We start from the raw sequence: 26016 nt of genomic DNA, 5'->3' as shown, positions 1-26016 counted from the left end.
AATAGACGGGCTGTTATACAGTCCATTCCAGTTTGGTATTATTTATTTATTGGTGATATTTTTTCTAGCTGATCAGATTCGAATATTCGGACTGTCCATTGTAATAACTACATATAATGCATGTTGTTCATAGGAATTTTTGTGCATATAGAGTATAGATAAATGTACAACATTGGTATAATATACAGTATATTATTATGATTTTTTTTTTATTAATTACTTGATTTCTGATTTATCCTATATGGAATGACTGGATCACTTCGGCGCGTTGTGTGTCTTTTGGCTTTCCATAGCAGAGCGCTCCTAAAGCCGCTGATGCTTCTGTAGTCACATTTGAGGAGCAGCAGCAGGACAGGAGCATCTTCATTTCCCAGCCCAGCGCCGGTCTTCATTCTCAGCACACTGTGTGTGTATATATAAATGAACATATATATACATATATATATATACACCGACTTTTGTTCCTCTGACAGCGGGGGAACATGGCAGCACGGGAAAACGATGCAGATTTCATTCCTGGGTCTGAGACTCGGCAGGAAAACGGCTGCTTTCTTCGGGGGAAAGAGATCTTCCTGCTGGATTAACAAAGTGAAGGACAATTTCATTCGTTTGTTATTGTGTTGCTTGGTTTCAGTCGAGATCCAGGACAAAAAAAGGGTCAAAACGGCAGGTTGGATATTATCAGGCTGTTCTTATGACTTGGGAAAATGTTACACTAAAGACAGTTGCTTTTAAAATAACTGATTTCCTATAGAAAAAAAAGGAAAAGCTTCTTTTTTATAAGAAATTTTAATTATTGAGATATTTTAAAGCTTTTTGGCCTGCTGGTTCCAAGGGAGAGAAAATTAAACAAAATTTTGGTGGAATTTCAATTGCAAAAAAAAAAAAAAAAAAAGATCTCAGACAGGGTCACCCATGTCAAAAAAGAGATAGATATCTAGTTAAGCAGATATCTAGTGAACAATAAATTCACCACTAACATTTTATCACATCCCCGTGTCAAATCTACAGCACTATGATGAATTGATCGAACCCCAGACCAGCGGCGCCTTCAGACGTGACATTTGTGTATGTTTGAGTTTTGCATGTCGAGCGATGCTGCTGTGTGACCGAGGCGTGCAGATGCTCATCACCACAGTGGGCGCGTTTGCTGCCTTCAGCCTCATGACAATCGCAGTGGGGACGGACTACTGGCTTTACTCCAGAGGAGTGTGTAAAACCAAAGTCAACCATGAAAACGAAACGAGCAGGAAAAACGAGGAAGTGATGACCCACTCGGGATTGTGGAGAACCTGCTGCCTGGAAGGTAAAGCACTCTGCTTACACCTTGGCAGTGTGTTCACCCCATCTCCCCAGACCACCTCTTTCCGTATGATAGTGGTACTATCTATTTTATTTGAATCCATCTTCATTCCACCAAGCATCAATATAACAGTCCTTCTGAGAGAAAGAGAACGAGAGTATGTGTTCATGCACCTGTGTGTGTGTGTGTGTGTGTGTGTGTGTGTGTGTGTGTGTGTGTGTGTGTGTGCGTGCCGACAATATTGTTTCATATTTTCATTACAGAGACGTGGGCGGCACGGTGGCGCAGCGGGTAGTATTGCTGCCTCACAGCTCCAGGGTCCCCACTTTGATCCTGAGATTGGGTTACTGTGTGGAGTTGATCTGCATGTTCTTCCTGTGACTACATGGGTTTCTCTCAGGGTTTCGTAGTTTTCTCCCACCTCCCAAATGGTGATGCTACACAAAGAATCGCTCATTAGGGTGGTATATGTAGTTGTGTAGGTGTATATATATAATGTGTGTGTGGGGTGGAGTTCTAGAATGGACTGTTGTCATATTCATGGTGGAATCCTGCTTCGCAGGCAGGATCAGAAACCAACAGGACCCCTGACCAGGATAAAGCGTAAAGATTAATGAATAAATGGCACTCATTTTGGAGAAAAAATTACCTTTCCTACCTGTACGCTTGAGCTTGCCATTAACATGGGAGACAAAACAAATTTCACAAATGAACACAGACTATAGAAAGGGCTGGCAAAAGTTTATATTTAATAGTGTAGATGGCAGTTTATGGATATGAGCTTGTAGTGTACAAAAAAGGGTAAGAAATTAAAACTGACACTTTTTTTTAAAATGTTGTTCAATCAGTTACATAAATTGGTCATCAGGGTGGTAGGGCAGGTACCAGTTTCAGAGTTCCAGGGTCTCTGGATTGAGCTTGGGGTGATGCCTATATGGAGTTTTTACGTAGCTACACTGATGTCAGGTTCTCTGGTTTCTTTCTCACATGCATGTATGTAGGTTAAGCACTGTGTAGCGTTCCAGTAGTGCGCTCTACACTCTAAGTACTGTAAAGTAGATGCAAGGTGTATTTCGGCTTTGTAATCTATATTCCCTTATAATAGGCTCTAGATCATAAAAAAATTATAGAATTGATCCACTAAGAATCCGACTGGGGTTTAACCAGTTACTAAAGACAAATGATGACTCGGGACATACTGCACCACAAATCTGGTCATAGTCACTGCAAAAAATAACTACAATAATAAAGCCCACAGCTGCATTGTTTAACTGAGCGGTAGCTTACGATAGCTGAATCATGTTGATGCATCCACACTAGGATGTGTGGGTCTAGCGATCAGTCAGAGGGGCTTAATTATAAATTATGAAATTATGACAGTGCACGGCTGTTTGTCATTGCATTGTACACATGAAAATGTTTGTAACTACATTCTGATCGACACCTTACCCGTGAACACTCCAGCAGCATCAAGCCGTAGGAACGTTAATAAGCAACGCTTTAGAGAGCAGCTCTGGCGAATTTCATGAAAATTGCAGCCTAAAGTTCTTTATTTATCACATCGGTTACAGCAGTGAAATTCTTCTGTTTGCTTGTTGGAAAGTTGGGGTCAGAGCACTGGGTAGGCCATGATAAAGTGACCCTGGAGTGACCCTTAAACAATTTTGGTAATAGTGGTGCTGGTACACAAATATTATAAAAGAGCAGGACTCTAATAGACCAGTAGATTTTATCAGAGAAAGGTCTGAAACCAGTGGGGACTGTGAAAAAAGCTTGAAAAGCAACTATTATTTGTCTTAATTCAAAACTTTACGGTTAATTCATTAGGGCTTTAAAACCCTTCAGGCTACGGTTGCATGAATGAAATGCATATAAAAAAAATGCTTCTGCAGTGGTGTTTACTATTGAATAGAGTTCCACATTAAACAGTGTAAAGCAAAAAGTCTTTAACATGCCGGTCCAGCTTTTTGTAATCATACTAGCTGGGATGTCATCTGTTAATCAGAGTTTCAGGTATCTTCTCATTATTAAGAAATGCATACAATCAAACTGTCTCTAAACAGAGATTACGATTACTATAGACATACATTACTGCTGTATATGACATGATATTGTTAATTGGCTTAAGAAGTTAAGTTTAATGTGCACTAAGCTAGTTTCTGCACATTGGGTGTCAAATGAGAATTTTTTTAAGTGGTAATTATCGCACTTTTTTTTACATTTTACACAAGTACCAATCAAAAACAGAGCTGAGGCAGACAGCACAGTATTTATTTGTACCAGTTTGGCCAAGGAGTTATATACCGTGGGATTTGTAAAGCGATCAGTTCCCATAAATTTAAGGACTATTTATTGGTCGTGAATTTGAGCTGGTTAAACGAGAGAATATGCGGATGTGTAAATGCAGAGTGGGCAAATGCATCGGTTTTGCTTAATTGTGAAAGTAATTTAACAAATATTCATTTATATCAGTGTACTTAACTATGACAAGGACACGGCTCCAGCCTGCCACCATCACGCCTGAGACGTTTTGGATAACTGGGCAAAAGGGGGAAAAAAACGATATAGAAATTTGCATCCTAGCTAGAAGTGTCTGGTTTCTGACAAATGAGGACTGGATGAATTGTTGACAGACTTGTTTAGCAAATTGCAGGATGCAGGATTTGTTTATTCTAACATACGCAAATAGCATTACATGCCTATGGTGCATTTGTCAAAGCAGGTAGTCTGTGCTTGGAAGAATGAATTGAATATTCTTGAATGTCTTTCCGCCTGTGAATGGGACTCACTTTTTAAAAAAGCCTGAGCTTTTGGCCAAAATGCAAAACCAAGTAAAGACGAATGGTGTTGCATCACTCGGTCTGTGTGTAAGAATCTTAAAAGAATCTGAAAGAATGTGAAGAATATAAATGTTTATGAAAGAAGTCATTTGCAGGAGTGTCTTTAAGATGCACATCATCTTATCATGTTTTTTTCCCCCTTTGTCTTCTCAGCAATTTTTCCTTCTCATTGTCACCTCTGTTTTGCAAGGTAACATGTCTAAGAAGGTAGTTTTGAACAGAAAAGTTCTACTACAGCTCATATTCTGCAAGTACAGTTGTTGCATTTACGACTTGATGCCCTTCTAATGTACATACAGTATATCTCAAAATTAAACAACCCCAGGGATAGATTTTGCATCTGCATCTGCACACACTCCTGACATGCCCTTTATTTTATAATTATGAATAATGCGACTGAGAATCATTTTTGACATCTAATCGCACTAATGATACATAATAATGTATAATTTATGATTTTGCTTCTTTATGTATCTGTCCTCTCGCTGTAACTGTTATTGTGAGTGTATGTGTTTTTGCGATGGAGAGATGGAGAAGTGTGTGATTAATGCAGTAGGTCTCAGAGGAGTGCGTTTAGGGAAATCTAGTGGGGGATGCAGGGGAATGGGGGAGCAAAAGCACAAAGAATGAGTGAGGATAAGAAGAATCCGCCCTCAGGGAGAGCAGAGCCTGTCACACACACTCACATCACTCACTGTATACACACACACACACACACACACAAGCTCACACACGTCACCTTGGAAACAGTCCTCTCCCGCCTAAAAGAGACTGAGAGAAACTGAAAGAACACACAGAGACAACAGGAGAGAGAGAAGGAGAGAGTCATTCTTCCTCCTGCTCACTAAGGCTTATCAAGAAATGGTGAAACAAATAATCTAGTTGCTTCTGGTGAATGTCACCTTACAACCCATTTCTAAAGGAAACACACCCATACTGGCATGCTGTTGAGCCGCAGAGATGCATGAAACCTGATGCAAGGCAGCTATTAGGTGAGATGGACACTGGGGAATGGCAGCAGCAATCATCACAAACAGAGATCCTTGGGACCAGGGCACCCAGAGCTTCCTCATCACAAAGAACCTCGTCAACCGAGCAGGCAAAGTAAACAGTCACAACTTGGAGCACCACCACGACTGGAAAAATGGATCCATCCCGTGATCAACAGTTTCTGTTACAAAAAAGCTCTGGGATAAGTACCATTTATGTACTCTTCAAGTATTCCTCAAAAATAAGAAGAGGGATTTGAGAATGCTAACTGCAGAGAAGGTAATGGAGCTTCGTAATGGCAAGTCACTGGTCAGTTACTCAAAGACATTGGACTTGATGGTACAACACTTTACAAGGTGGTATTAAAAGGTTTTGAGAGTAGCTCTGTTTACAAGAAAGTACTTTATTTATCACCTTCAGAATATTCCTCTTGCACAGCAATACAGCGCTCCCAGGGTTCCTGACACTTCTGGAATGTGTCTTGGAAGTCTTCTTTTCGAAGCGTTTCAAGCACCTTTTGCGATTCACACTAAATCTCTGCAATAATGTCAAAACGCCGACCTTTGAGATGGATCTTCATCTTCAGGGAGAGAGCGAAGTCTGCAGGAGTGAAATCTGGCAAGTAGAGTGGGTGTGGAAGTGAGATCATGTGGATTGTTCAAGAACAAGTTGCCAATTGGTTTTAACATTTTGTGGGGTTTGAGCTTGTTGAAGGTCTTCCTGATCTCTCGTCATCTTCTATTGATGCTCTTCCGCTTTTAAAGCACGCGTACCCCTCGAAACACCTCAAAAGACTTGCTGTTTGTCAAACGTATGTCATATCAATCGTATCTCTGGCCGATTTGCCCAGTTTCCTGCAGAATATCATGTTTGCTCTTTGTGAACTTGATGTTCATGATGAAATCGCAGGTGTGGTAAAGCACGTTGTCAGAATAGCACCAATTAGGTGACCAAAAGACAATAGGAAGGATCGTATTTCCAGAACAGAGCTACTCATACAACATGGTACCACACAGCTTGCATAGCCGTAACGATATTGTGCAGCATCACTCAAAACACTGTGGCATGGATTCAGATAATGAGCACATGAATACACACATTACATATGGTGGAGCAAAAACTGGGAAAACCCTTCACATAAGACTACATGTGGAACCACAACTGGCAAAGAGATCAAGCCAGCAAATAAAAAAACAACAACAACAACATACAAACAGGGAAAAAAAGGAAAGAATAAGCTGAAAAATTTAAACACTTGTCAATCTCCAGGAGTCACCAGGACCCTCTTTCTATGTATATCCTCAGCCAGTCTTTTTGAAAGACGTCCCACTGGAGAAACCTTATCAAGCACAAAGTAGCTTATTGATGTTGCATTCCGTGGAAGTGGAAGCGATGGTGACTGTTTACGTGGGTGGTCATTCCATTCCATAAGATTTTTAGCTTTAGTATTGTCGGCTATAACGCGCCGCCCACTTGTTTGGAGTTTATGAGCTGATATCTGAGTCATGTCCTGAGTCTTTGAGCTTGAGCATTTAAGTTACATGAATCTGTGTTGCATATTCAAGTTTTTTTTTTTTCTAAGCTACAAGTCTGCGGCAAGTCTCAGAGCTGATAAATCACAAGAGATTGAACTCGATTTTCTAAGCGGTACATGACAATTCTCAAGTTTCTGAGCAGACATCTGAATTGTATCTCAAGTCTCTGAGCTGCATGTTGAAGTCAGGGTTCGCTGAACTGCAAGTTCAGGTCTTTGTGCTGACATTTGAGACAAATCTTAAATTTTGGAATCGAGATATAGGTCGCATCTTACGATCTCAACTGAAATCTGATAATGAAATGATTTTTTATTGTTAAAAATAGTATTAAAAGTTTTATTAATAAGATCAATCTTGTTAATCACGTATGATTTCTATCACCGTGTGTCTGCATACTGTAGCCTCTGTTTAAGTAGCACTTCAATAAATGGCAGACACTAAACTAACAGACAGCCACACATGGAATAGATTTATTTATGTATTACTGTGTTTGTTTCCACTCTTAATTCATTACTATTATTCCTGTTCATGTGGGGGTTTTTTTTCCAGGTTTACCGTATCAGACAGAACTTTTTACAATACTGGACTGCCAAACATATTGTTTCCTCATGGGGACCAGTCCAATGTCCTCACAAGATTTACATTTTCAGATAATTTGATCGCGATTAGAATTCCTACAAAAACATAAAATATGACCTCCCCTTCACTCACACCATACACAAGTCCAGTCCAGACAGGATAGATTTCTATGGGTGAAATTTGTAATTTCTTTTTATCTCCTCTGTGGTAAAACCCTCATGTCTCAATGACAATTAAATTAATGGGAAAGAGACGTCTTTTAATCTTTGAACTTCTTTGATTACTTTGCCACCAGTTAGCATTAGGAGGACAGCATTAGATGATTAGTACTTCTTTTATATTTATTTGTTTCTAGAAGATTATGCAATGGCTGATGTTATGGTATGTGAATATAGTGTATGAGTCAAAAGTTTGGACTTCAAACTTTCCTTGAATGTTTTTTCTTTATTTGTTTATTTTTATAATCATTGTACAGTAATACTGATAAATTGTACTAATTGTACTAATACTATGAAATTGCAAAAACAAAAACAAAAACGTAATCTTCTTCTTCTTCTTTCGGCTTCTCCCATTAGGGGTCGCCACAGCGGATCATCCGTCTCCATACCCCCCTGTCCTCTACATCTGCCTCTTTCAACCCAACTACCTGCATGTCTTCCCTCACCACATCCATAAACCTCCTCCTTGGTCTTCCCCTTTTCCTCCTGCCTGTCAGCTCCATCCTCAGTATTCTTCTACCGATATACCCCATGTCCCTCCTCTGCACATGTCCAAACCATATCAATCTCCCCTCCCTCACCTTGTCTCTAAAACGTCTAACATGCGCTGTTCCTCTAATAAACTAGTTTCTAATCCTGTCCATCCCTGTCACTCCAATGAAAACCTTAACATCTTCAGCTCTGCTACCTCCATCTCCACCTTCTGTCTTTTACTCAATGCCACTGTCTCTAAACCATACAGCATTCTATACAACATATAAACTTTCCCTTTCACTCTTCCGGATACCCTTCTATCACAAATCACTCCTGCCACTCTTCTCCACCCACTCCACCCTGCCTGCACTCTTTTCTTCACTTCTCTAACACACTCTACATTACTTTGCACTGTTGACCCCAGGTACCTGAATTCCTCCACCTTCTCCACCTCTTCTCCCTGCAACCGCACCACTCCACTGCCCTCCCCCCCATTCACACACATGTACTCTGTCTTACTCCTACTGACTTTTATTTCCCTTCTCTCCAGCACGTACCTCCACCTCTCCAGGCTCTTCTCAATCTGTTCCCTACTCTCACCACAAATCACAATATCATCCACAAACATCATAGTCCATGGAGACTCCTGTCTGACCTCGTCCGTCAAACTGTCCATCACCACTGCAAACAGGAAAGGGCTCAGAGCCGATCCTTGATGCAGTCCAACCTCCACCTTGAAACAGTCTTTTGTTTCTACTGCACACTTCACTGCTGTCACACTGTCCTCATACATGTCCTGCACCATCTCACATACTTTTCTGACACACCCGGAATATGTTTTGTATTTTTGATTTTTGAAATAGCTACTTTTAGCTTTGGTGATAGCTTGGCATACTCATGCTATTCTCTCATCAGATTCACAAGATAGTTACCTGGAATGGATTTAAATTCACAGGTGTGCCTTGTCAAGTTACACTTTTTGTTTCACTTTTTGCCTTCTCATTGTGCTTCACACCATCAGTTGTTTTGTGCAAAGGAACGGTTAAGTACAGAGACAATAGACCTATTAGTGCTACTACAGCTACTGTAGAAATGTATATTCTGGAAAGAAACACTCAGTTAAGTAAAGAGAAAAGACAATCCATCCTTACTTTAAGAAATTAAGGGCAGCAAATACAAAAAAAAATCTTAAGAACTTTAAATGTATCCCCAAGGGCAGCCTCTAAAACCATTATACACTGTAATTAAACAAGCTCTCATGAGGACCATCCCAGAAAAGGAAGACCAGGAGCTACCTCTGCTGCAAAGGATACATTTATTAGAATTACCAGCCTCCAAACAATTTACATACATGCTTCTCAGATTTCAAACGTCAAACACTTTTTAATAGCTACAGTGTGGGTCAGGACTTGCTTATGTCTTTGCTAGATGTACAGAGGGTAAATGTAAATGGAAGTTTCCTAAATGTGTGGCTCCCACTGTGAAGCATGAGGGAGGAGGTGGGGGTGCTTAGCTGGTGACACGGTCGGTGATTTAGTCAAAATTGAGGGCACATTTAACCAGCACGACTACCACAGCATATTGCAGGGATATGCCATCCCAGCTGCTTTGCACTCAGTGGGACCTTAATCTGTTTTCCAACAGGACAATGACCCCTAACATACCTCTAGGTTATGTACGAGCTATTTGTTTAAGAAGGAGAGTCATGGAGTGCTGCATCAGATGTCCTGGCCTCCACAATCACCTGATCTAATGGAGAATAAAGGAAAAGCAGCCAACAAGCACTTAACACCTCTGGGAACTCCTCTATATTGTTGGAAAACTATTCCAGGTGACTACCTCATAAGCTGACTGCCAGGAGTGTGCAAAGCTGTCATCAATGCAAAAGGTTGCTACTTTGAAGAATCGAAAATATGAAACATATTTTATGTTATTTAAAACATTTTGGTTTACTACATAATTCCATACATGTTCTTTCATAGTTTGGACATCTTCAGTATTAATGTAAAATGTTGGAAATAATACAAATAATGAAAAACCACTGTGGCCAAACATTTTACTGATACTGTATATGTTTATACACATGCATACATTATATTGCTTGTACACAGTGTTTGTGCAAACTGCAGTACAAAGTGATTGTGGATTGTGTGAGTTTGTATGTGGTTTCTAAAAGCAGACTGGTGAAAATGTATAAAAAAGAAAAATACCCTAAAGAGCTAAAATGTTTCTTTCTTGTTAAGAAAGGCAGCAGATGTAAGTGCTTGCATATTCTTAATTAGCTGCATTAATAATGATATCAGTGTAGGGTCTTTACAACAATAGTAATACAAGTATTTGTGAGTTTCTGGGTGGGTGGCTGTAGTAATGGAAAAATCTTGTATTTCTTTGTAGGCTATTGCTGAAACTATAATGTAACTAAGTGTTCTATTCTGTCACTGTTTTAAACTGCAGGTTTGAATGCATAATGGATTTTTGCATCATTTATTTATGCTATTTTTATATGCAACATCGGTTACAGACTTCTCTCGTTTTATCCAGCAGGTTGACACTCATTTACTTTTTTGGAAAATAACAAATGCGAATTAATCATGCTCGGAATACAGCTAGTGGCTAATGGGTGCTATGAGTTAAGCATCAAGACTGAACAAAATACTCTGTTACACCTTCAACATTATTATTTTCCCATCTGTTTGGCAGAGGCCTGATTCGAAATGCATTATGTGATAAGGTCTGTCTCATTTGAAATGCCTCATGTAGACCGAAGTGAAGATAGCATTGGACAAATTTGAATTGGCATATTGAGACAGCACCGCAAAATTTGACTGAACAATGGAATTTAACTGTCTCATAGCAAACAATCCTATTTATGTTTGATTGTTAGGTCATGTGCTGCCATGCTGCCATGGCTATATTTAGCTAGGCCAACATAATGCTAGCTAGCCTCACAGGGCCAATCGTAATAAAAGGATAAATTGTTTTAAGTTTTCAGTATGATATCATCATCTCTGGGTTTTTTTTTTTTTTTTCACAATTCTTTCTTTGCAGTCATTGGACATCCAGGCAGAGTTTTGGGGTGATTTGTTAATAAGACAGCTGAAAGAGGTTTAATAGATTACTTTTTAACGGCTTTTGATAGCACCTTTACTACACAAGTTGACAAAATGTAAGAACATTTTTTAAACCAGTTCTGTCAGTTAAACTGGAGTAAAAGATCTGTTGTTAAATTAATCTGCTGATGTGGTCATGTTGCTTTCTATATAGGTATGACATTGTCTGACTGTAATATTTTTTTTCATTTATCCATAGTCTAAATTTAGCCCTTGCCAATTATTTTCTAAAGCTGAGTTACAATGCTTTCTAGCAAAATAATGAATCTAAGCATTTAATCCTTATATTTCCTAATAAAAAAAACTATCATAGTACACCTGATGTGATACTCTAACAAACTACTCTATATCCTGTTATGACTAATTTAAAATAGATGAGGTAGTGATAATAGCTTCAGACTAGAGTGTGTATGTTTTCTGTTTTAAATCCTAGTGCTAGTTTTAAATCATTGGTGTATCCACTATAATGATCTTATTATTTTCTGACTAATTGCTACAATAGACACAAACGTTCGCTAATGGGTCTGTTTGATTAGCAAAATAAATAACTCCAATAATTAGCGCTTTCTCTACAGAAGCCTGCGTGTATGAAACCATGTCTAAAAAATCATAAAGATATTTTGAATACAGTGGGAATCTATAAATACTAATTAGTAGAAATTATTAAGCTATCATTTTGTTGTTAGACATGTTATGTTATGTTATTTGTTAGGTTTATGCTGAGAGAGACTTAGTACTATGCTTCCCATCAGCCAGTGCACACACAATTTTTTTTATGCCTGATCTGCATTCACAGATAATGTGCACTGATATCTATGTCTCACCTTGCACTGCACTGATTTTCTCATATTTGTATTCCTCGGCTGTTGGTGTTCATAGTTACTTTGCATCTTGTGTGTTTTGAGTTTTGTATGTTTGCACTAAAGCTTCTGCACGTTTCCTCCTTATTATGGGACGGGCAGTGAGAAATACAAATGGCTGCAGCATGTTTGTTTTTTTCCCACCCACCGAGCCCACCTGGCATTGGGACTGGAAGGTAAGTTGGTTCAGAGCTACCTAAAGCTGGCTAGATGCTAATCATGTTAAAAAAAAAACTTTTTAGAGGGAGGCGCCGCAAAAACCATTACTCACACACTCAGCCCTGCTGAGGATGTCACTGTGTCACCCTGTTTTGTGGAGGATGTCGCTCTTTCACTTTGTCCTACTGATGTTGTTGCACTGCCGCTTTGCCCCCTCCCCCACTGAGCAATTCACTTGATTACTCTCATGCTAAGGATGTTGCTTTACCTCATTGCTTTGCTGAGGGCGTTGCTCTGCCTCCCTACAATGCAGAAGGTGCCGCTCGGCTAAGGACATTGCTCTAATTTACTGCTCCGCTGATGACAATGATCTGCTTTGCTGAGGACATCACTCCTCCCATTTGCTGAAAGGTGTACCTCACTTCCCCCTTGTGCAAACATGGAGAACATTATTTACCCCTTTTCCATCACAGAGAGCAGCGTCACTCCATGGGGTGTTTTTGGTTGGAGCTTAAGCACAATCACACAATTACTAAATGACCAGACTGTTTAATTGTTACATATGATTAAATAGAAGGTGTTGATTAGCTTTTATAATCGACACCTTTATAATTTTATTGTAAGCGTTTGGCCTACAAACATTTCCACATGCCCAGCTTTTTTTGTTTTGATTTAACAACATAGAGATAACAACCACATCTTTGTCCACAATTTAGCTTTTAGGTGTGTGTGATTAAGTATCCAGATACTATCCACACCCAGTGTTCTTGGAATGGGCTTTAGATTCCCCTAAAAGGATGAGGTCAGTTTCTGAAAGTGACTGATTGAGTGAGTAAGTAAAATTACCAAACTCTAAAGTTACCAGTTTGAACAGACATTCAGAAGTGCCTTTTCAATTTATGGCTTTTATGGTTTAATGGAAATTAAGCATCTGTCAATTCCGTTTTCCTAACTTAATTAATGAAAGAAACATAAATTTAAATGTAACCCTCACCATTATAAAGCAGTTACTGAAGATGGATGATCAATGTAAAATCTTACCAATACATTTCTATTTTGGCACTATTTTCTTTCTATACACAGATTTTCTTTTTTACTTTTTTTATTTACTTTAATTTTACTGTTATTTGTTGATTTTGGAATGCTAGAATGAAACCCTAGTGACTGACAGATTAAAATATATATTTTCTAATGTGTTTACATAGTTTTTGTAATACAAAAGAAGAGATTATTTGTTATCGTTATAGGAAAAAAAGAACACCCATAAACTGAGGCTGGTTGTTATATTACAAATAGGGAACTATTTATCTATCAATAGTGTGACAACAAGGCTATTATGGTTGAGCACTACATCACAAGGTCTCATCAGTGCCATAATAAAAATGGAATGTTGGAACGGCAAGGGTAATTCTTATATATATATATATATATATATATATATATATATATATATATATATATATATATATATACACACCGACATTTGGGTTTGAGAGCAAAAGATAAACAGACAATAGAGCAGAATTTCACTTTCAAGTCCTGACATTTAGCGCATGGTACATGTTACTTTTGGGGAAAGTAGTATATCAGTAGTTAAGGCTCTGGGTTACTGATCGGTAGGTGGGGAGTTGAACCCACAGTATTGCCAAATTGCCACAACTGGGCCCTTAGCAAGGCCCTAACCATCCATGCTCCAGGGGTGCTATATCATGGCTTACCCTGGGCTCTGACTTCAGCTTCCTAACATTTCTGGGGTATGTCTAGACAGAACATCACTGTACTGTAATCCATATTTGACAAGTAAAAAGCCTCTTTCTGCCAGATATAGAATGGACAAAGTGTCAAGAAAGAAAAGACCTGCTCATGCTACAAAATGACATTAGCTCATTAGTCAAGCATGTGAAGATGGTATCATGGCTTCGGCTTGAATGGCGGCAACAGGCTACCTGTTCTTTATTGAGGAAGTAACTCTTGGTGGTAGCAAGAGAACTTCATTAATGTGTAATACTGGGAGTCTGGTCAAGCCAATCACTAGACCATATTTCAGTTCCATGTCTGAAATGTGCAGGTACATTTGTTGTTTTCCCAAATGCAGGATAAAAGTGCCCGAAGGGTATTTGAAGGTCCTACCTGCTCAATGGTCCGAGGATCTTTTCTGTTTTTCTTATTGATGCATGGGCTTACTGTTTGCTTAAATTTAATTCAGACCCTGTAATGTAAAGTGCAAAGATACAATACAAAACAAAAGATAAATCCCAGAAAACACAGGCATTCGTTTTCACCTTTGGTGGCTGAGTGTATAAGGGCTGTATTTTGTTATGCAACAGATCAAAAAAAAAAAGCATTAAGGCTCAAAAGGCTAAGTGGGTTAAGGTTCTCTATCTGTCCCATGTATAGAATCCTGGTTCACGACTTGCTCTTGGAAATTTGCCTCGCTCTTATATTAATAGAACACTTTTGCAGGACAATTGTACAGTAAGTAACAAAGAGTAAAAAAGTAAGAGATGCTGTGGATCATGTGAATGAGCTTTGTTTCTGGACTGAGATGTTGCTGGTTCAAACTCCAGCCAGGTCCTCCAGAATATGAAATGTTTCATGAATGAATGACACAACAAGGAAGGTGATGGGGAGAAAGTACAGGATCAGTGGAGGGTGGGGTATAACTGGGCAGCTCCCTCCTTTGGGGTCTGGGAGAATAAAAGACGGAGTCACAGAGCCTGGAATGAAAGGTGTAATATTTTTTTGGAAGTTTTAGCCAAAAACAACATCTTTATGTTACAGTATGTTACAAGTATGTTACAGCAGTGGTCCCCAACCCCTGGGCCGTGGACTGGGACCGGTCCGTGGGTCAATTGTTACCGGGCCGCACAGAAAAAAATACATAACTTACATTATTTCTGTTTTATTTATTATCTGATTCTGAGCGATGTTTTATTTTGGAAAGTTACCGGATTCTCTTCGTCACATCTGTCTATGACTCACTCTTAATGCATGTCATGATGCCTCAGTCACGTCTTACCTCCATCCACTACCTTCTTAAAGGGGCTGCTCTGGCCGCTAACACAAAATACTTTACCACTAAATTAAAATCCCCAAGCCAGCAAAAAGAGAAAAATACAACACAATGGATTCACATTTATTATTATTATATTTTAAAAAATACCATTTTATGATGGTCATATCATTTTATTTTGTTGTATTTTTCCGCCACACCTTAAAAGCCATTCCGTAAAAAGATTGACATTAAACTGGTCCGTGGCGGCAAAAAAGGTTGAGGACCGCTGTGTTACAGTACATTCATGGATTGGAAAATATAGGTAAATGATTCACTTCATGTCTGGACTGCTAGCTGCCTTGTAAACTTTGGTGGGTTGTTAAATATGATCTTTTTATTAATATTATAGTTATTCATTCTTTGTTAATAATATTATCAGGTATAAAAACAAAGATAAATCCCCCCCAAAAAAGAGCACTGTATGTCAGCTCTGATGGCTTTTTGGATTAAATAGCTGTACTTGTCTCAAACTTGATCCTCAGTTTGCCCCTGTCTTGGTCTTCAATAGTAATAGACTGCAAAGTCCAAAAATGGAGGAATTTTTCTTTATTGTTCCCTATAGGTCAACTGAGCTCAGAGATGCGAGACCTTTAGCACTGACCCACAGCATTTACATACTTTTTAAAAAGTTCATCATGAATAGTAATGGAGCCACGTCCTGATTTTATTTTTACTTCCACAGTGGATTCAAGTCCCAGTTTAGGTAATGGAAGTTTATTTTATTATCAGTATTTTCACTCTCTGAAGGTAGAATTGTTAACTAAAGGTAACCCCCGGTAATTAAAAAAAAATAAAACCTGTACACTAATTATTCAATGGATTATGTTTGAGGGTGGTATGGGTAATGGGGGTTCGCTCCCTATTCCTTTTCTGTTAGCTGGTTTGAAAACAAGCATCTTAAAAAAAAGAGCATAAGGCATCCGCTCTGATGGCTCAGTGGCTTAACCAGCTGTACTTGTCTCAGGTTTGAATGTCGGTTCATCTTTGTCTCAGGTCTGCACTATGGGTTCTAATCAGGTGGAATATCATGCCTAGTTTCACTGAGCTCAGAGATGTGAAATCCTTTTGCACTGAGCCACAGCAGTTTCATTTTTTTAACAGTTTATTACGAATTTTGATAGAGCCACACCCCAGAGAGTTCCCAGAGAACTCTATAAACAAGAGTTTGTAGTCCCAGCTCCTAAATGGGTTTGAGGCCTGATTTAGTTGATGGAAGTTTCTTTCTTTGTCAATAATTTCAGTCAGCCTTAAAGTTGGCATTAAAGCAATGATAAACCTTGTAAATAAAAAAAACATATCATCTCTGATGGCTCAATGTCTGTAGGTGTCTCAGATATGAACCTTCATTTGATTTGAATATCTCATCAACCTCTCTATCATCTCCGTTTCAGGTCCGCAGTCGATGCTTAAATCAGGTGCATTTTGAAACCTGGCAAAATCAAAGAAAATTTTGGACTGTGCCACATAGGTCCACTGAGCTCAGAGATGTGAAATATTTACCACTGACCCAGCAGTTACATGCTTTTAAAGTAATTATCAGGAATAGTGATGGAGCCACACTGAAATGTTTGGAACTTTAACCTAACCAAACCAAAACGGCTTCAAGTCCTGGTTCAGGTGATGGAAGTGTCTCTTCTTTTCAGTATTTTCTCTCTGCTGGTAGACGTGTTAACTAAAAATAAACCACCCAAAAAAACCCCATAAAAATCAATCTGCTTTAATGGCTCAATGTTTTAAGACCATTGTATGTGTGAGAGTGTTAATGGAGGTTTGGGGGTTTGCTTCAAATAATGTTAGTACTTCTGTCACTGTGTCCTTATTTATATATATATATATATATATATATATATATATATATATATATATATATATATATATTGAGAATTAAACTCTCCCTTAGCTTGTATAAAAGTAAAGATAATCCGCCCAAAAACGTTTAAGCTGTGGCGGCTCAGTTTCTAAAGCAACTGTACTTCTCAAGTTTGAACCTCAATTCATCCCTGTCTTGGGTTTGCTGTACTATTAAAACTGAATGTGCTATTACATCTAGCATTATAAAAGCAAAGTGTAGACTTCCCTACATTGGTGCTCAGAGATATAAATTTTTTAGCAGTGACTGTTGAGGTCACACATTTTAGATAGATAGATAGATAGATAGATAGATAGATAGATAGATAGATAGATAGATAGATAGATAGATAGATAGATAGATAGATAGACAGACAGACAGACAGACAGACAGACAGACAGACATTGCACAGTACAGGTACAAGACAACAAAATGCAGTTCCAAGTGGGTTCCAGTTCTGGTTCCGATGCTGGAAGTTTTTTCTCTGGCAGTACTTTTTCTATCAGGTGATATAACTTTACTCTTAGCTCATAAAAAACAATGCATCAGCTCAGGTGGCTGTATCTCTCTCACGTTTGAACCTCAGTTTGTCCTTGTTTTGGGCCTGCAGTAGGTGTTTGAATCAGGTGAACTGTAAAATCCAGCAAAATGAAGGAAATAGTCGTTCGTGCGGGGACGGCGGGGGCTAGGTTCGAACCCCGCTCGGGTGACGCCTGTTTTCTTAAATTTTCCATCGATAGCGTGAACAGATAAATGAAAAAAAAAACTAGCTTTGCATCTGCAGCCGTAGGTTAAGTTGTTTGAGTGTTTAAAAGTTGGTGCAAGTCTGCTTCTGTAATTAGGGGTTTGAATCCAGCTTGTTGTGTTGAGAAGCTTTATGCTAACACTATTGTTTTCTTAACAAAAAATTAAAAGCATATAGAATGACAATAAGCACAGTAATGTAGTGATACACATAGTAAATGAATTATAGTGTAGCATGATATATATATATATATATATATATATATATATATATATATATATATATATATATACAGAAATAAAAATTTTGAGATAAATAATAGAAAGAAGCATGAAAGATGATAATAGTACGGTAGTGTAAATAAATAAAAAAATAGATATATGTAAGTAAAAAAATATATAGTATATATAATGCATGTGTATACATATATAAGTAAATATATAAATAAATAAAATGATATACATATATAAGTAAATATATAAATAAATAAAATGATATATATATATGAATAAATAAAATGATATATATATATAAATAAATATATAAAGAAGAGAGAGCCCAGAGTAGCATAACCCCCTGGTTCACCTCTCCCAGAGGCCCAGGTGGGACAGACCGGACTTTCTCTCTTTCTTTCTTTCTTTCTGCCAGAGTTTTACAGTCCCACCCAAGCGTAGCACCTTTTGCTCAGTGGCGGCCTTGAACCGAGGTTCAGTACCCGCAATGGGTATCGACGCTTAACCCACTGAGCTATCGGAGCTGACAAGTTGCTCTCTTTTTTTTTAGGGGGTTTATCTTTTGTTCTACACCACTACTCGTGTAGAGAGAACTTTACACTATAGAACAAAACAACTTATGAAATGATGTCAGCTGCTGAAGTGTGACTTGAACCAGCATTACAGTTGTTAGAAAGCACCAGTCTTAATCCACTGAGCCACCAACCAGGCCACTTTTTCTTTTGTGTTTATCTTTCATTTCCGGTCAACATGCATAAAAGCAGAGATAAACCCCATAAAAAAAGAAGCCTGCAACATCAGTTCTGTTGGCTCAGTGGATTAAACAGCCGTAAATATCTCTGGTTTGAATCCCTGATCATTTCTGTTTTATGGGTTCTAATCCGGTTGAACCGGATGTGTTTTATAAAAAAGATTGTTAACCTTGTTTCACTGAGCTCAGATATATGAGATTTTTTTGCACTGAACCACAGAAGTTGCATGTTTTGTTTTGAAACAGTTTTATCATGAATACTGATGGAGCCACATCTCAGAGCCTTGAACTCTACAAATGAGACCTCCTAAATGAGTTTGATGCTTAGTTCAGGTGATAGAAGTTTCTTTTTTTTGTCCATAATTTCATTCAGCTGGCATAAAAGAAAAGATAAACCCTGTAAAAAATATATAAATAAATAAAAATAGTAAAACTTATCATATAGCTCCAATGGCTCAGTGTCTGTTCTTGTCTCAGATTTTAACGTTTAATGAAACTCTCTATCATCTACATCAGTAGGTGTTCAAATCATGTGGACTATGAAATCCAGTAAAATGAAAGTCTGGACTGTGCGACATAGGTCCACTGAGTTTAGAGATGTGAGACCTTAGTCAGTGACCCACAGCAGTTACGTCTTTTTAAAGTTTAATCAAGTTTTATTCTCAAATGGCTTCAATTCCTAGTTCAAGTAATGAAAGTGTCTCAGTATTGTATCACTTCTATCTTCTATCAGTGTGTCGCTTCGTATGAAAAGAAAGCCAAATCCCTAAAAAAAAAAAAAAGGGAGCAGTATCACATCACTGATGGCTCAGTAGGTTAAACAACTGTACCTTTCTCAGATTTGAACCTCAGTTCATTCCTGTCACAGGTCTGTGGTATGAGTTCTAATCAGGTGGATTATAACATCCAATGAATAAAAGGGGAAAAAAAAGTAGTGACCTACCTAGTTCCAGTGAGCTCAGAAAAGTGAAATCTTTACCATTGGACCACTTTTTTAAAACAGTTTATCATGAATATTTAAGGAGCCACACCTCAGTCTCAAGCTCTACAAACAAGACAGCTCCTAATTGGGTTTAAGGCTTGGTTCAGGTGACTCTATAGTTTTTTTTCTCAATATAAATTCATAATTTAATCCTGTAGATTAATTCTGAACAATCAACTGAATAAATACAAGTCATGGGGGACAAAGTGCAGGACAGCCAAAGAGAGTGACCCAAGGGGTGGCTAAGGAAGGGGGGTATATCCCGTCAACTGCATAAAGGTCCCTAATGCACTAATAAACAACGCACAAAATAAACTAATTAGTCAGCTACCATTCATTGAATTGAAGTGCACCAATACATTATCAACAAATCACCAAAGATAGATATTGCATGCACACTAGTCAACTACAATCAGAACCTAAGACTTTAACCAGCTCACTAGATTCTTAAAAGGTCAGCAAATGCATTGAAAAATGTCCCATCATCATACCAACTTACCAGCAAGTGTGTTTTGGGAAACACTGAAATGAACTGGGTTCAGTGCCGGGTGAAGGCACACAGGCAGCTGCATAATTGACTTCTAGTGTTTGAAATTCATTCAAGTTCTACTAAGATCATGCTGGGCTTCCTCTGAATACAAATAGAAAAGATTTATTTGAACTTTTCGCACAAATAAAGTTCAAACTAAGCTAATTTTTCACCTCATTTATGCTCATTACACCTTTGAATATTCTTTGCATTATTGCATGTGATTTATAAACAGGTTTTTAATCACCTGATACCGCACTGATAGGCTGTATGAATCAACCGCGTGGGAAATAAATCAGCCCCGGATCACGTCTTCCTCCCATTCAATGCTCTTTTCAATGACGTTTCACTTGGTTCTGCAAAAGTCCAACATAACATGCCTCAAGAGATTTTTTACAGCAAATGTTTCCTACTATTTCTGGTTTTTGATTATAGAAATTTCAAATGTAACATAAGAAAGAGGAGTGACTTGGAATTCTCGGTACTGCATTCAGACTAATACATTGATATAATAATAAAATAATACATTTACTCCGAGGGTGAAAGGTTAGTTGTAAATACGAGCTCCTGCCGCTTGTTGTGTTAGACAGAAGCTTGTGCCATGTTTACAATGATGCTCCTCAGGAAGCTGATTTACCATACGGATAAAGCACAGCGTTCGCCATGCTAGTGTTTAATAAGCGATGTGTGGATTAATTTTGCAATGAGCGGTGAGGGAGATAAGCGCACCCCGTGGAGATCGTTAAGCCTGTGCTTAATGAAAGCCGATGAGTCAACAAGCCATTAGAAGTGTTGTTCTCACTGTGCACTCCTCCACCTGCACCATTACGCGCACTACTTACTGATATTAACAGCCATGTAGCATTAGAAGAAATAATAAAATATATATATATATATATATATATATATATATATATATATATATATATATATATATATATATATATAGGTGGCACCCAGGCATGGCATGGAATTGTTATGCTTTAGATCTTAAGAGTATGGGTTTCATCCTTTTTTATTTTTTTTCATTTTATGCAGGGTAACAGAATAAAGTGCCTACTAAAGGTAAATGAACACACAGATAACTTGACCAGTTGTGTATTTCGTACCTGTGCTTTCAGTGGTGTCCTGCCTGAATCAATCCACCTCTTAATACCATCATTATGATGCCAGGGCTATAGAAACCATCAATATTATACAGAAACTTTGTATAACAGACCCCTACATCACAGGAGATGGCATTGATAAAGCAGACATTATTCTATGCTAGCTAGAAGACCTCAGAGTGGCCAACTTGAAATCTGACTGGGTAACGCTATCGACTTCAGGCCAACTTGGATTTGATGCTACAGTGCACCTGTGGTAAAGTGCTTATGGCAGTTCACTTTTATGCCAGCAACATGTGATGTGACGGCTGAAATCCGATTGGATAGAAACCTAAAATGTATATATTTGAGAGAAAACTTATGAAATGAAGAGATTAGACTATTAGGAATAATTTAATAATAATATTAATGGACAAAAATCATTTAAATCTAAGTGATTCTGATTTTAGGCCAGCAGAGATGATCTTTTGCCATTGGGTTTAACAGTTAACTATACTTCCAGAATATTTGGAGGTAAAAACCAAACGGGGACAGAATTTCCATGCAGAATAAGAACTGCTGTCTCTCTCGACAGTTTCTCAGATGATTTACCTAATGTTGGTTAAAATCAATAGTTTTTAATTTACGGTAACATGCATGTGTGGACCTGGAGAAAGTAATAGTTACTTTTTTAGTTGTTTGTAAAGCCAATGCTGAAAAACACAGCAAATAACATGCGACTGCAAATGATGAGCCATGGACTACAGAGTTCACAGGAGTGGCCAAAAGTCATGCATCCATGGACATCAGCCAAGCGACTTAAAATTTGTTTGACCAAGTATTTAAATGTGAATTGAATGCTTTTTTTTTTTTTTTTACTGCACTGTATTTTCTTTTGCTCAGTTTAGTCGCTGTGTCCACATCCTGATTCTAAAAGATTGTCTAGGACCTTTCCAAGTACAATTATTCGCCTAAGAAAAATCCTTACCAACTCGAAGACCATATCCCTGCTTATAATGCGCAGAGCAGTGTTTGTGTCTGTCTGTTACATTTGTGGATTTTAAAATAGTAGTAAACGCTTCACTTTATGTCTGAACTGCTGGGGGTCTTGTGAACATGGGCATTTGCCTTGCAGGCGCAGGTGCTTTGTTCCTGTCTGCGAAAAAAGAAAGAGAAATCATATGCTTCCCGCAATGACCTCGCAACCTAAGTTTCTCGTTACTACAGAACATTCGTGATTTGAAAACAATTACCATGAATAATCGTGGGATTTCCGTGTGCTTAAAAGGCCACAGTCACCTGGATCCATGTGCTTCACAATTCCTTCAGTTTTCTTTAACAGTCACCCCAGTCACTAGCTCTGAATGAACTAGAGCACCTTTACAATACAGCGGAACTGAGGATTCATAACACGCATCTGGCAAAACCAAAGAAAATACATGATGGACCACAATCACAAAAGAGATGTTTCCAGATCCTTGTGAAAAGGCAGTTTTGAAAGTGGAGAGGGTTCAAAGAAAGGTATATTCCTTTTGCTTTTCCTTTAGTGTTCAGTCTGCATATGCCCATTTCCAAGGAGTTTCCTGCAAAAAAGTTCATTTTTTTTCAACTACCACTTCATCCAGGTCAGGGTCACTTTACCAAGTTTATCCTCGAGACATATTGGCACGGGATGGGACTCCCCTTGAAAGGAAAGACATGAACAACCAAAGAAGGGGCTCTCTTACTGCTAGGCTAAGTGAGGAAACTTAAGAATAAAATCTATAGACCAAGGTGTCCAATCTTTTCCAAACAGGGTGCAGGCTTTTATTCCAACCAGTCAAGGGCCACACAGGATGCTCATTAAAAATCATTCGATTTAAACAGGTAGAATTTGGTGCAGACTTCAATAGAATCGTTGGAATGAAAACCTGCCCTTTGTGGGAAAGATTGGACACCCCTGCTATATTCAGTGCACATAGAAACCAAAATACATCTAATAATATAACATACAGTATATCTAATCATGCAAACACAATCCATTCAATGACCCAACTACAGGACTTAAATAGCATGAATTATATAAAGGGATATATACAAGATAGCCATGAGAGGGAATAATCCATGGTGGCTGTGACCAGAATTGTCCTCTAGTTGTCTGTAAAGGAGTTCTACAAGATGGCCAAGACAAGGGATGTCTTCTGGTTGTCTAGCAGGGAGTTGTCAAAGGTAGCCATAAAAAGGGATGTTCTCTGGAGGTCTGGTTGGAATAATAGTCCAACGTTGAATGTAATGAGAGGAGAAAGGGTCAAAGCTAGCCATTAGAAGGGGTGTCTTCTGGTGGACTGAGGGAGAATTCTCCAAGGTGTGCTCATTCACAGTGACTCCACTCATCAGTGTATTTGGGATTTGAGATGAAACTGGGAGAACCTACAGAAGATGAAAAGAACAATCAGGAGATACGGGAGCTCTGAGGGAGAAATGCTACTTGCTCACAACCAAAGCATCCTTTTAAGAACGTTTCTACAATTAACAGAAATCATGAAATCAATCTAATTTATGATATAGTTGTATAATACACAATACAGTATTATTGCTGGTCAAAATATTAGATACATTGGCAATGCTTTATATTTTTGTAGATAAAAAAACAAAAAACAACATTCAACACAAAGGTTTCATCTGCAGAAGCTGGAAAAAAAATGCATTTTTAAGGAAGCCCTGACATCATTGCAGCATAAATAACATTGTTTCACATGAAGGGTAAACCCCTTTAAGCCAATACTGAATGTGAAAGCAAATGAAGGCATGCGGGTCTTACTGTGAAGTGTGACTAACAGTGTGTGTCAGAGAGATAGAGAGAGAAAGGAAGAGAGATATGCTGTGTCTAAAATAACTCCCTATTCACTATATAGTTCACTGATTTTTCCTGTTCTTTCATAATACAACCTTTATACCCTTTTGTTATTAGTGTTATTTAAACGCACCTATTATTAAAGATGATAAATCTGAAACAATTATTCAGATTTCTTACAAATGGAAAATGTACCAACATTTTGTGACATACTGAATGCTCAGTTTTTAGGCTGTTAAACCAACTAATTGTCTTTAAATAACAGGAAATCTGTGCCCATTTCTGAAAGACTTTCAGAGATAGACCTCACAGACCATGCTGACGGTGCTGGTCCTTGGACAGCGCAAGTTTCAAGGGGCCTAATGGTATACAGATAAAGATGTGGACATATGGAGTACAGATAGTGGCATTGTATTAAACCCCTAATGTACCATATAGTTTTCTATGCATTATTCACTTTGACCATTTAAAACAGCTCCACTGTTTTTTCTTATAAGTATGAGGCCGAAAGGTGAAGAAAGTGTGAAACAAAAGTCACAGCCTTTATATTGGAAGTAGAGAGTCGAATACCAATTGCTACGGATATTTCAGACCCAACCGAGTGCATTTCTACTTTCACTGTAGAAATGAGAACCGTAAGCACAAGGCGTGACGTGAAAGCTCCATATTATGTTGCTACATTATCACGGACGAATGTTATTGTATCGTTCCATCCCTACCGAGAGTGGTGCTTCTAGTCAGTTTGACCCTTTATTCAGTTTCATTATTATTATTATTATTATTATTATTATTATTATTATATTCAAGCTGAAAGGAATGATGTAGAGTATATTGTAGACACTTTCCAGGAAATTAACTTGTGTGTTTAAGATTTCAGGGAGATACAACCCTTTTTTTTTTTTTAAGAAAAATAACGTATAAAATAATGAAAATGTAAGTAATAGGTTGAAATAGTTTCTTTAAAAAAATCAAGAAATCGAAGTTTAGTTTAAACATACTTTATAGATTATTGTTGAAACTCATGTTGCTAACTTTGTGCTTTTTAAATTTTTTTTGTTCATTTGCATAATAGCTGGTATATTATTATATGTATTTTATCCCATCTTGGTGTATTTCCACCGCAAGTCCAATGTTCCCAAGAGATGCTCCAGATAAACACAAACATGCCTACTGACTATGAATTAATTAAGCAAATCTCTTGGATTTTAAGGGTGGCTTTGAGAAAAATGCTGTTCAAGCCAGCCTTCACACATTTACGCCTTTTTCTGCTCACATAAAGACTGAAACGCTTGTACTAAAACACTCAATTTATACAATGATGAAAAACAATTGCAAGATTGGGAAACAGTTTTCTTTTTGTGTGTGTTTTTTTTACCTCATGGTTTTGTTCTTAATATTGTCTTGGAAGCTTTTTGTTGCCACTGTGACCTCCATCTTACTCAGAGATCTAAAACTTTTAGAAGTTGTTCCTGTAAAATTCATGTAAATCTGCTTTGTGACATTGTAAGCAAGCTTTGTATAAAAATATTTAAAAAAAATTTACTCCTGAATAAGGAGACAGTTGCTGTAAATAAATATTAGGTAGTGCATGCTTTTTACATTAAGCTGTACTATAGCTATGTCTTTCCCATCGATAATACACTATCTGGAAAAAGGTTTGTGGACACCTGACCCTGAAGTCTGCTTGTGCTCGTTTACAGTCTCTGGTGTTAGTTAAGTCAGGTCCTGATGTAGGTGAGGAGGCCTGGGGTGCAGTCAGCATTCCAATTTATCCCAAAGGTGTTCAGTAGGGTTGAGGTCAAAGCTTTCTAGTCAGACATCTTCCATTCCAGGCCATGTAAAGCATATTTTCATGGAGCTGGCTTTGTCATGCTGGAACAGGTACG

General features: G+C 38.0%; 1 protein-coding gene across 1 annotated transcript in view; it reads left to right on the top strand.

Annotated features, from left to right (window-relative positions):
* Positions 1-348: 348 nt before the first annotated feature.
* The window catches only part of cacng3b (calcium channel, voltage-dependent, gamma subunit 3b), a 38818-nt gene continuing 13150 nt past the window's right edge, over positions 349-26016 (top strand). The window contains exon 1 of the mRNA XM_046865767.1: positions 349-1306. Coding sequence (XP_046721723.1) covers positions 1096-1306 — 211 coding nt within the window. The 5' untranslated portion in view covers positions 349-1095. The remainder of the gene's footprint in view (positions 1307-26016) is intronic.

The sequence above is a fragment of the Silurus meridionalis genome, chromosome 14 (assembly GCF_014805685.1).
Source record: "Silurus meridionalis isolate SWU-2019-XX chromosome 14, ASM1480568v1, whole genome shotgun sequence".
Taxonomy (NCBI): Eukaryota; Metazoa; Chordata; class Actinopteri; order Siluriformes; family Siluridae; genus Silurus; species Silurus meridionalis.
This window is presented reverse-complemented; position numbering and strand designations above follow the sequence as displayed.